The sequence below is a fragment of the Oryctolagus cuniculus genome, chromosome 4 (assembly GCF_964237555.1).
Source record: "Oryctolagus cuniculus chromosome 4, mOryCun1.1, whole genome shotgun sequence".
In the NCBI taxonomy this organism is placed as follows: domain Eukaryota; kingdom Metazoa; phylum Chordata; class Mammalia; order Lagomorpha; family Leporidae; genus Oryctolagus; species Oryctolagus cuniculus.
The window spans coordinates 107412822-107425835 of NC_091435.1; the positions used below are offsets into that span (position 1 = coordinate 107412822).

Here is a 13014-nt window from a genome sequence, read left to right on the forward strand (position 1 = left end):
TGAACCAACAGATGAAGATCTCTCCCTCTTTCTCTGTAACTCTTCCAAATAAATAAATCTTAAAAAAACAAAGTTTTTTGTTGGATATAAATGTACAGGTTTGAGGAAAATTCACATAGTTTTGCATTGTTTCTTTCTATTCATAAACATGTTAGCACTCCCCGTTTATTTTTCTGTCATTATAATATTTTCTCAGTGAGAATTTTTTAATTGATCCCACTCAGTACTTGATGTGCATGCTTGATTTTAAGTGCCATGTTTTTCTGTAATTTTAGAAAACTCTCAGCTCTTTCTCTTCAAATATTGCTTTCCACTCCCTTCTGTGATTTTAATTTCTCTCTCCAGGTATCCTATTAAAGAGATGTTGGATAGTAACAATCTACTTTTTATACCTCCATAATACTTTTTAGTACTTTTCAACTCTGTGAGGGTTTCTGGGTAATTTTCTCAAATGTATCTATTAGTTTATTAGTTTTCTCCTCAATTGTATCTCTGCATTTCTAAAAGTTCAATCCTGTTCTTTTTTACATCAAGTTTTTTTTAAAATTTTAAATCATGCTGGCCTATTATTCAATATAAGCTATTTCTTGTAAACACATTAAGATATCTTTTGGATTGATCCACTACTTCCAGTTCTTGCTGTACAGATTCTATTTGTTTCATCTGTTTATTCTTCTCATCTCTTTTCATTTCATCTTTTGCTTTTAATTGAGATGTTATCTTCAATCAGGCTCTTTTCTACTTTTTTGCTGAAAGACTGTTTCATATTCTTCGAGCTATTCCTGACAACTAAGATCAGACAAATGAAGTTCTTGGACTTACGTAGGTTATTAACTCATAAACAGAGCCATAATCTTCCACAGACCCAAGCTATCAACTCTTGTACCTGCAACAGGAAGAGTCAGGGATCAACTCTTGAGCATTGGTCTTAAATCCCTTTGCTGATCTGGCATCAATATACACTCACCACTCTGGCTTTGATATCTTGAAACTGAGCATTTCCCCACTGTTCTTTTAACCTTAGTTATATACTAGAAATATTTTTTCATTACACACAGAAGGAAATCTTTGATGTTTCCATTAGAAAGATACCCACTCTGAATGCAGTAACTTAGCCACTCATGTTGCCAGAAGTCCTTAATTACAGTGTCTATTAAGAACAGTCACAGGCTGGTGCTGTGGCGTATAGGGTAAAGCTGCCACCTGCAGTGCCAGCATCCCATATGGGCACCAGTTCAAGTCCCATGCTCCACTTCCAACCCAGTTCTAAAGTGCTTTATCCTTTCCAGCAGTGGAAGATGGCCCAAGTTCTTGGGCCCCTGCCATCTGCATGGGAGACCCAGAAGAAGCTCCTGGCTCCTGGCTTTGGATTGGCCCAGCTCTGGCCTTTGCGGCCATTTGGGGAGTGAACCAGTGAATGGAAGACTCTCTCTCTCTCTCTCTCTCTCTCTCTCAGTCTATGTCTCTCTTTGCCTCTCTGTTAACTCTGCCTTTCAAATAAATAAATAAATCTTGAAAAAAAAAAAGTGGGTAAGTTTTACTAGATAATCTTTCAGAACCTATTGATAACACATAAGCTTTTCTCCTTTAAGCTGCTAATGTAATTCATACCGATAAATTTCCTGACAATGAAATCCTTAGGAAAACACTATTTGATGACTAAAAGCTTTAAAGCAGCTGAAAGGCTCTTATCATAAATAAAACATACATTCTTTTCTTGATAGAGAAAGAACAATTTGACTATACTTAATATCCATTCATGGCATGAAAAATCTTCAAAAAGTTCATAGAAAAACTATGCATGAATTTCAAAATTATTTACAAACTTATTATTTACAAACTTATTTCTTAATCCTATTTCCCACAGTTTTTGAAGTCCTTTCATTCCACATCTTAACACATGAAAAATATGCACATGGCTTTCATCTGATAATGAGGATATACCCAAAACCTAAGCAGCAGATAGTTAATGACAAAAACCAGAAACATGCTCTTTAAAGCTAAAATTAACTATCTGCTATATTTTGCCAGTAAATACCCAATACTTTTCCAAATTCATGCCTTATCTCTGGAAATCTCACCCTTTGGAAGGAATCACAGTTCCTTCTATTCCTCCAGAAATGATAAAGTTCATGTATTCTCTCCCAGAAAAATGTTACACATAAACACAAAATCTAATGTACGATATCATAATATTCACTACCTCTATTCTACAAGAAGAATTCAGAAATGCCCACCCTACAGATAGACCAGCATACAAATGCTCAAGCATATTAATGGAGGAAGGATAAGCAAATAAACAAGCAAGCAAATACATAACAAAGCAGGTGTTGATGAAGGAATCAATATTTGCCTATGAAAATTCAACCGAAAGAATGAAGACTTGAGACATCAAATATATTTGGATTTTAGGTATTTATTTACAAAGTTCTTACTAATATAACTGCTTTTAAAATATAGCAAAAAGGGGGTTATATACTAATCTCTGAAGTGGTACATAGATAGCATAGAAAAAAACTTCTTGGTCAATTAAACAATTAAAGCAGATGACTACAAATTGTTATGTGATAATTAAACATTTGCCTTACTCCCAAACATATAGGAAATAAAAAATGCATTTATTCATAGGAACTTGATTATTTTGTATTCCTGACTATCAAAAAACAAAGACTATTGTAAAAGATGACATCAGGCTTTGAAAAATATTTTATAACAGCAAATAAATTTTCAGTTTTAAATGTAATTATAAGACCACAATAAAATGTTGACCATATACACATCTATGTATTTCACAGCAGATTAGTAAAACTAATGGTAACTTTAGAATTAGTTCATAAAAAATATAAACAGTCTTTACTACAATTTTCCCATGGTCTTATCTTTCAAAATAAAATTTCACACACTATCAAACTAAATCAAGATTTGCTAGTGGCTAAAATTACCATAAATATTTGTCTCTGAACCAGCTACAAGTATTTACCAGTAACTTGCTTTCACAAAATACAATATTTTTTAATCTTTGTTATTGTCTCAATTTGCAAAGTATTTTCAAGCAATCCCCTTTAAGTGTTCTTATTAATAAGGGAAAATCATTTATAATCCACATGCTAGAACTTGAAAACATCTGAGAAGAAAATAAACTGCAAGAGCAGTAAATAAACAGTCCATGTGATACAAGATCCACTACTTCATCAGGAATCTATGCAGGTTTTTATCCAGTAAGCACTGTAGTATTATTTAATTTCTGTACAAATTGAGATTCACAAATATGTATTTCCACAAATTCATTCATGGGTACTATACAAATAGATTTACAGCAGTATTTGGTACCCATCAATAAAATTTATTTACTGTGTCAGGATTGCAAAGCTACTGATATCATGAATAACTTAAATTATTGGTCTTTGAATGAGGAATTCAAAGAGATAAATTACATCAAAATCAATATAACTTTTTTACATGCATTAACTTGAAAACTGTTAAGACATAAACTTTACTCTTTCAAGAGGAAAATCAAATGTATACTTTAGTGTTAAACATCTTCTCTCCAGCTTTCCCCAAGTGCTAATTACAAGTACCATTTAAGTCAGTTTCTCTTTCGAGTATGAAATGTTAATACATTTCTGTAATTTAAGATTTTTTTAAAGCTTCATATCAAATGAGTTGTAGATCTGCTTAAGGTATGACTTCTCCTCTCAAAGAAGGAAGGAAGGCTGACAAGGGAAGGAGACGGGATACCCTGCAAAGATAAAACAATATTTCATGTTTAAATTTTTTAAGAGATTCTATAGTTCATCATCAAGCCTATTATGTCTACATTTAATAAGTTATAATAAAAATTAGGTAAAAGGCACTTGAACTTGAAATTTTAAATCCTTTAAATAAAAGAATTTTTTAAAAAGGGAGGAGAATGGGGCAAAAACATAGTGAGAATTATTTAGCATTCTAAAAACACAAACCAAATGGCTGGAGTAGTTAACTAGATGTTAATTCAATTGGGACAGATCCTGGCTTACAGGGATTAGTGACCTAACCTTCTTCTGCAAAATATTAATGATTCAGTGTTTCAGGTTATTTAAAAATAATTATAAATTAGTAAGCAAATTTGTGAGATAAAAAGACCAACCCTTCAGGCTGGCATTATGGCACAGCAGGTAAAGTCACTGCCTGTGATGCCAGCATCCCATACGGGAGTCAACCCTGGCCACTGCAGCCATTTGGGGAGTGAACCAGCAGATGGAGGATATCTTTCTCTCTCTCCCTTTCTCTCTGTCACTGTGCTTTTCAAATTTAAAAAAAAAAAATGCTTTAAAAAAAAAATCAGGAGGCTTGAATTTGAGAAACCTCTCTGTGTAACTCTTTCCAAAAAAAAAATATAGGGACAGCTCTGTGGCATGGTAGGCTACACCATCATCTGAAGTGCCAGCATCCTATGTGGGCACTGATTTGTGTACTGGCTGTTCCACTGCTGATCCAGCTCTCTGCTAATGAGGCTGGGAAGGCAGTGGAGGATGGCCTAAGTGTTTGGGAGAACCAGAAGAAACTTCTGGCTCCTGGCTTCGCCTTGGCCTAGCTCTGGCCATTGCGGCCATCAGGGAAGCAAACCAACAAATGGAAGACCCCCCCACTTCTCTCATCCCTCTCTCTATGTAATTCTGCCTTTCAAATAACTAAAATCTGAAAAATAAGCAAATAAATATATATATGCAAGTACATCTTACAAAATATACGAATAAATCTTAAAAAATAACTAATTTAATGATATTTTATGGGGCCGGTATTGTGGCGTTAACAGGTTAACCAGTGGATGGAAGCTTTCTGTCTCCTGCCCCACCTCTGCCCTGTCTAATTTCACCTTTCAAATTTTAAAAAATGATATTTTCTTAAATAAGAAAATTTCTAATGCATCTTTTCTTTTTCTAAAATTAAGACTAAATTACCTTACAAAAATATTACGAGGCAATATTCAAAGAAATTCTTTTAAGCCTAAATTGTTGTAAATTTAACACAGTAATAAAATTGTGAATTCTAAAGTCCCCATCCACCCAATAAGTAATTCAGGGGAGAAAGAATACTTTTGCTTTTCGAGAAACACAAATTTCAAATAGCTAATAAGCTCACATTAAATTTCACGAGGCTTGTTTCCATTATTGCTCGGCATATCTCCTAATTCTTCACAAATGTCAAAGATGACTTGGATAGAACTTTTTTGAAATTTGAAAATCAATATTTCCTTCTAGTATCTCTGAAAAACTAGCTCGGGAGGCAGAATGATGTATAGATCGAAACCAGGAGTAATGAGAGCGCCCACGAGTAGAGTTTGAGCGCTGAACATAAACATGCTTAGTAAATCCAATTATATTGGTTGTGGAAACAGAATGGGTAATCTGTTAGAACAGAAACAAGCAATTGAGAAGACATGAATGTCTTTAAGCTATTTTACATACTTTTCTTATGTATACTATCAACATAAAAAATGGTATAACCACAAATATATTATTCTTCAAAAATGTTTTTATAAATTCATTTACCTTCATTTGAAAGGCAATACTTAAAATAGTTATCATAAATGCAAAAAAAAAAAAAAAAAAAAAACCAGAGATAGTATTTAGGCCTCAAGAACACTTATAATCCAATTTTAATAAATGAATGCTTATCTGCATTTTGTCAATTTTAATTATTTTTGCATATATTTCTGCTGCCAACTAAACACAACTTTTCTACCATTGGTTAAGGTTAATCTTTATCAAAAATCTGTATAATATAGTTTTAGCCATAACTTTGAAGTGTTAACTAAAGACTTAAAGCTTTTTAAAAAATACTTGAGGATTAAAAGCTTTCCTATACATTTATATATTATACATTTTTCATTTAAAAATGGTAGCCAGGTAATGTTCTAAACACTTTATATATATTAAATTACTTAATTCTTACAATTTTAGTTTTATTTTACAGACACAAAAATTAAAAAATCTTTAATAATTTGTGGAAAGTTATATGGTTATTAAGCAGCAGATTAAGGATCTGAACATTCCAGTTCCAGAATTAATCATTACACAAATTGCCTTTAAGTTTATAATCATATCATTCACATCATACGCATATACAAGATTTTTCTTTATAAACACACACAAACACACAGGAGGGTACTTCAAAAAATTTGTGGAAAGTAGAATTAAAAGTTTGAGTTTATTTTGATGACAAAATCTTTTGGGGGCCAGCATTGTGATGTAGTGGGTAAAGCTGTTGCTGCCCATGATGCAGGCATCCATCCCTTATGGGTGCTAGTTGAAGTCTCAGCTGTTCCACTTCTAACCCAGCTCTCTGCTAATCCACCTGGGAAAGCAGTAGAAGATGGCCCAAGTGCTTGGGACCCTGCACTCACATGGAAGACCTAGAAGAAGCTGCTGGCTCCTGGCTTTGGCCTGGTCCAGCTCTAGTGAACCAGCAGATGGAAGACCTCTCTCTTTCTCTCTCTCTCCAATTCTGCCTTTCAAATAAAGACATCTTCAAAAAATGTTTTTCATAATATACGGGGAAAGGGCATTATGAAAAAAACGCATACTTTTAATTTCATTTTTCCACAAACTTTTTGAACTGCCCTCATATTTCTTTACAATACCATGAAGTAAGTACTACTGACCTCTTATTTCACCTACAAAAATGCTGATAAGAGTAAGAAACTTGCTAAGCTAAGAAGTGATAGTCAATTGCTTTTATTAACCTCAGTAGGTTAGGTTAATAATTGTACAAAGAACTCGGATACTTAATGGCAGTAATACATATTAGAAATGCCCTTCATAGTAATTACATATTTAATAATTCATTTATTGTGAGAACTTGGAATATTTAGAAAAAATTTAAAAATATATACACAAATTTAAAACCTGTATCATCTGAAATTCAGCTTCAGAGATTATATTTTACTCATCACAGAAATAGCAAAAGGAATCAAACTTAGTCTCTGCTATTATTAGAATCAATCTATATAAACAGAATTATAACTATTCACACTAGTAAAGTGACAAGTCACATTGAAACATGTTTCTCTTTTAGAGATCTTAAAACACTATAATCTCTTGGCCGGCACCATGACTCACTAGGTTAATCCTCCGCCTGTGGTACCAGCACCCCAGGTTCTAGTCCCAGTTGGGGTGCCCGATTCTGTCACAGTTGCTCCTCTTCTAGTCCAGCTCTCTGCTGTGGCCTGTGAAGGCAGTGGAGGATGACCCAAGTACTTGGGCCCTGCACCCGCATGGGAGACCAGGAGAAGCACCTGGCTCCTGGCTTCGGATCAGCGCGGTACACCGGCCACAGCAGCCATTGAGGGGTGAACCAATGGAAAAAGGAAGACCTTTCTCTCTGTCTCTCTCTCTCACTGTCCACTCTGCCTGTACAAAAACAACAACAACAACAACTATAATCTCAATAAAGTTCCATACTGAATATCTCTAGTTCATTAATTATGAAGCTTTTCTCAACTGGCCTTTCTCAATTGGCCTTTACCCAATAAGAGCTAAAAGTTTAGGGGCCAGCGCTGTGTAGCAGGAAAAGCTACCAGCTGCATTGCCAGCATCCCATATGGGCAGCGATTTGAGTCCCACCTGCTCCACTTCCAATCCAGCTCTCTGCTATGGTCTGGGAAAGCAGTGGAAGATGGCCCAAGTGCTTGGGCCCCTGCAACCATGCAGGAGACCCAGAAGAAGCTCCTGGCTCCTGGCTTCAGATGGGCCTCGCTCCGGCCACTGCAGCCATTTAGGGAGTGAAACAGCGGGTGGAAGACCCCTCTCACTGCCTCTGCCTCTCTGTATCTCTGTCTTTCAAATAAATAAGTAAATAAATCTTCAAAAAAAAAAAGTAAAAAGTTTAGAGAAACATCAAAATGGAGACATTAAAATTTCCATTTAAACAAAATTAATAAATTCTCTACCAACTGCATGAATAAGTCAAGTAGTCCAATGAATCAAAATCACTTACTGCTAATGATGATGTGCTAGACAGACGACTCACTACATGCTTATCACTGCTGGTAGGGCTTCTTCCCTCCGCTGAGTTGTGGGATGTCATAAGAGCCATTCGGAAAGCTCTTTTTGGAGTTTTAGAGAAAGAGAATGCTCTGGTAACCTAGAGTTAAAAGAGTTGCCAATGGTTAAGCCTAGACAAAATTAATACAGCTGAGAAGAATGTTTATATATAAAGAAAAAACAGCGAAGGAACATCAAAATTTTTCTGCAAATAACATATGGCAAAATTAGAATTTCTTGGGCATAAAGCAGTAAGAAAATGCAGTACATTATAGACTGTTTTACTATACAGCCAAAAAAAGAAAGGTAAGAGGAGAAACACCTAGTCTGGGAGAGAAGAAATCTGGATTCTTGTCTGATTCCATCATCATTTAGTTATAAAATCTTTTAATCTAAAACCACTGAACCTCAATGTCTTTATTGAAAGACTGAAAAGTTCATTTAAATCATCACTTAATATGTTCATCTATTATACATCATATGTGTTAAATGATGGGAGACACAAAGATATTGCAAGCCTTCTCCTTCAAAGGGAAAAAGAAAACACCTGGTAAATTTAAGATGACTATCTAATTGCAAATTGCCTTTGGAACCCTGAAAGTCTAGTTCTACTTTTATTACCAACATACTTATTTATTCACCAATAACTCTGATAAATGAAGAAATTATCTTCATCATGCAAAGAACAAAACACACTTTTAAGAGTCAGGAATAGATCCCTGGTCATCTGACTCTGTTGTATATTCTTTGCTCAAAAAATATCTGGAGGCAATATTTAGATAAATGCACACATATCTAGATAAACACTAACAGTCATTTCTACTGAAGTATACAGTTCACAGAGTATCACTATAATAAGAGTGGAATCAATAACAAGTTACCATAATCACTGTGGCAAAGAAGTCAACTAAAATTACTGTCTCTGTGAGTCATTTTCTAAAACAGAACAACTCTGTTGTATGGACTATTTTTATGATCCTTATGGCAATGCTATTTTAATATAATTTGAAAAATATATTTTAGATATAGGTCAAATAACTTCTCCAACGCTCACCTTTTTGGAAGTTTTTTTTATTGCTCTAGATGCTCTACTCAATGTACTGTCCATATCTTTTGTATTTACTTCAAAGGATTCTGGATCCACAGTATACATAAGATTCTCCTGTCAAAAAATAACATTTTTTTATTTTAAAATTTAAAAACACAAACTGTAAAATCAAATCTTTTTTTTTTTTTTTTTTTTTTTACAGGCAGAGTGGACAGTGAGAGACAGACAGAGAGAAAGGTCTTCCTTTTGCCGTTGGTTCAACCTCCAATGGCCGCAGCGCATCGGCCAGCGCATCGCGCTGATCCAAAGCCAGGAGGCCAGGTGCTTCTCCTGGTCTCCCATGGGGTACAGGGCCCAAGCACTTGGGCCATCCTCCACTGCACTCCCGTACCATAGCAGAGAGCTGGCCTGGAAGAGGGGCAACCGGGACAGAATCCGGCGCCCTGACCGGGACTAGAACCCGGGTTGCCAGCGCCGCAAGGTGGAGGATTAGACTATTGAGCCACGGCGCCAGCAAAATCAAATCTTAAGTACATGCTTACATATGGCAGTATTAATACATGAAGCTACTCAAGATGTTTGATTTGTTTAACATGATTTCTACTCTGAAACATACCAAATTAATGATAGTGGAAAGTAAGCATTCAATAAATGAATAATGCATGACAGGGACCATGGATATCAAAGCAACTGGAAACAGACAGCAATATAATATCTTCCAACTTTGAAATTCAACAAACAATACTGAAAAAGTCTGGTAGAAAAACAGTAACACAAACTCTTTTCTTTAAGATCTTTCCCTTTCTTCCTCAATTAGCACCCGGAAGGATTCTAAATCAGATTCCAAACCTGTGAACAAGAGCTCACACAGTTACAAGGATTAGAAATCAGGGAGTACGCAACTTACTTGAAACTGCATGTAAACTTTGTATGTACATGAGCAACATGTGCTTTTCTGAGGAGAAATTTCACAGCTTGAATCACACCCCCAAAGATCAAAGTTGGCTAAGAACCACTAACCAGGGGCCGGCGCCATGGTGCAGAGGGTTAAAGCCCTGGCTTGAAGCGCTGGCATTCCATATGGGCGCCAGTTCTAGTCCCAGCTGCTCCTCTTCCAATCCAGCTCTCTGCTATGGCCTGGGATAGCAGTAAAAGATGGCCGCAAGCCCTTGGGCCCCTGCACCCACGTGGGAAACCTAGAACCTCCTGGCTCCTGGCTTCAGATTGGCACAACTCTGGCCATTGTGGCCAACTGGGGAGTGAACCAGTGGATGAAAGACCTCTCTCTCTCTCTCTCTCACTCTGTCTCTACCTCTCTCTGTAACTCTTTCAAATAAATAAAATAAATTAAAAACAAAAAAGAACCACTAACCAAAATTAACCTTAAAGAAGACAACTAATACCCAAATAACTCAAAATACTACATGCTCAAATTATGTTTGGGCTTTCAGAGGAAAGCAAGTTGGACAAAATGTTCACATATAGCCCTCTTACAATTTTCACTTCAAGTTTGTAAATCTAGACTATAAATTAGTAAATGGCCTCATTACTTTATTACTACATGAATATCCTCTAGCACCATCATTCTGGGCCACAGAAAATTTTATTGAACTTTATGAAGGATGTTTCTATTGTAAGGGTATAATATTATAAGTAATTATAAGGTTAAAGGAAGATAATACACACAAGTACTTTGAAATAAAATGTTAATTAAGTTTCTTTACAAACAAGATGTTATATATTATACTGTACAATTGTAAGTGCTGCTTTAGCTCTCCATCACTAACATCCATCAGACAACTGTGTATTCATCCAAAAGAATGTCAAGAAACCATCTGCACTAACTCCCCAAATGCCTGCATTCCATTTTGGACTACATGAGATCAAATCTTACCTCTGCTTTCAATCCACCTGCCAGCTAATGTGGTTGAGAGGCAGAAAATGGCCCAAGTACTTGGGTTCCTGCCACCCATATGGGATACCCAGATGGAGTTCTGGGTTAAGCTGTTACAGGCATTTGGGGAGTGAAGCCACAGATGGAGCATCTTTCCCTCTCTGTTACTCTGCCTTTCAAATAAATTAATTTAAAAAAAATTTAACTAACAAATTAATTTAGAAGATTTCTACCTGGGTTGAGTCCCAGTTACTCCATGGTGATCCACCTTCCTTCTACTGTGCCAAGGAGGCAGCAGATGATGACCCAAGTACTTGGGTTTCTGTCACCCACATGGGAGAACCAGCGAGTTCCTGGCTCCTGTATTCAGCCTAGTCTATCCCTGGCTATTGCAGTTATTTGGGGAGTGAACCTATCAGATAGAAGTTGTATCTCTGGGGCCAGCACTGTGGCATATTAGGCTGTTCCTCCACCTGCAGCGCCAGCATCACATTTGGATACTAGTGCATGTCCCAGCTGCTCCTTTTCTGATCCAGCTCTCTGCCTATGGCCTGGGAGAGCAGCAGAGGATGGCCAAAGTGCTTGGATCCTGCACCCACATGGGAAACCTGGAATAAGCTCCTGGTTCCTGACTTCGGATTGGGCCAGCTCCATCCATTGCAGCCATTTGGGGAGTGAACCAGCGGATGAAAGACTTTTCTCTCTGTCTCTCAATGTCTCTGTAACTCTGCCTCTCAAATAAATAAACAAATCTTAAAAAAAAAAAAAAAAAAAGTTGTCTACTTATATTTTGGCATATTTCTTACATATTTTTTCTACATGTGTAAGTTTTATAACAAAATTGGAATAATGCTATTCAGTTTTATATGTTACCTTTTCAATTTTCTATATACTGCATTTTTCCTTGTCATTAAGTACTCATAACAGCTAAAAAGTCTTTTCTGATAACACCTTAATTTTATCATTCTATTATTTTAGAACATTTTAAGTGGGATATTGGTGAATTATTGACCTTCAAAAAGTTTATGGAAAATGGAATTAAAAGTTTATTTTAGTGTACAACACTTTGAAATCATTCATAATTTTATCATACTATGTATCTTCTATAACTTTTCAAAGTACTCTCATATAATAGGTACAGAGTCCCAGTTTTAGGGAGATAAAAAGGTTCTAGAGATGAATGGTCATAACACAGCAAAACAATATGAATATACTTAATGTTACTCAACTGTACCCCCACCTAAAAATTTAAAACTGTAAATTTTTTATATACATTTTACACAAAAGAAAGCAAAGTAAATATTTTTGCACGTAAAAATTTTGAACATTATTCTAGTGTTTTTCTAAGCTAGAACAATAAAAGTGCACAAAAAGAATGTGTGTGAACATTTTCAGAGTTCATGGTATATAAACTGATTTCCAAACAGGGTATACTGGAGTGGGCACTGTGGCACAGCAGGTTAAGATGTCATCTGGGACACCTGTATCCCATACAAGAGTGCCTGGGTCAAGTCCCAGCTATTCTATGCTTCCCATTCAGCTAGCTGCTATTGTGCCTGGGAGGCAGAGGATCACAGCTCAAATATTTTGAGTCCTTGCCACACACAATAGAGACCTAGATGGAGTTTGGGTCCCTAGCGCCAGCCTGCTCAAGCCCTAGCTATGAAGAACAAAATAGCAGATGGAAGACAGATGGAAGACTGCTTCTCCCTCTCTATGTCACTCTGCTTGCGGTTTTGGGATTTTTTTTTTTCAGCATTCAAGAGAAAATTTTTTCAATTTATTTTAACTGATAAACAATTATATATATATAAGGAGTACAATGTGATGTTTCAATACATGTACACGTTGTGAAATTATCAAATTAGGGATAAAAAGGATATACTGTTTCAATATATATTCTCACTGAGAGAACAGAAAAAGAAAAGGTTCTACCTTGCCTTATCAGTCCTTGAGATTGTCCTTCAACTATTTTAGGGGCCAGCAGGTGTAGAGGCACAGTAGGTTAAGTCACTGCCCACAACGCTGGCAACACATATTGGAGCACT

At 36.0% G+C, this 13014-nt stretch overlaps 1 protein-coding gene across 5 annotated transcripts in view; it reads right to left on the minus strand.

Moving 5' to 3' along the window:
* Nucleotides 1-2396: 2396 nt before the first annotated feature.
* Nucleotides 2397-13014, minus strand: part of ECT2 (epithelial cell transforming 2) — a 69840-nt gene continuing 59222 nt past the window's right edge. For 3 of the 5 annotated variants that reach the window (XR_007924608.2, XR_007924607.2, XR_007924609.2), the window contains 4 exons: nt 9079-9186; nt 7978-8124; nt 5122-5387; nt 3602-3739 (listed from right to left, as the gene is read on the minus strand). Coding sequence is in view for 2 of the 5 variants with exons in the window: in XM_002716427.5 (XP_002716473.1) it covers nt 3650-3739; nt 7978-8124; nt 9079-9186 (345 nt within the window). In the remaining 3 variants the exon portion in view is untranslated. Of the gene's footprint in view, nt 3740-5121; nt 5388-7977; nt 8125-9078; nt 9187-13014 lie in introns of all 5 variants that reach the window. The other 2 variants (XM_002716427.5, XM_008266501.4) reach the window with 1 other exon arrangement.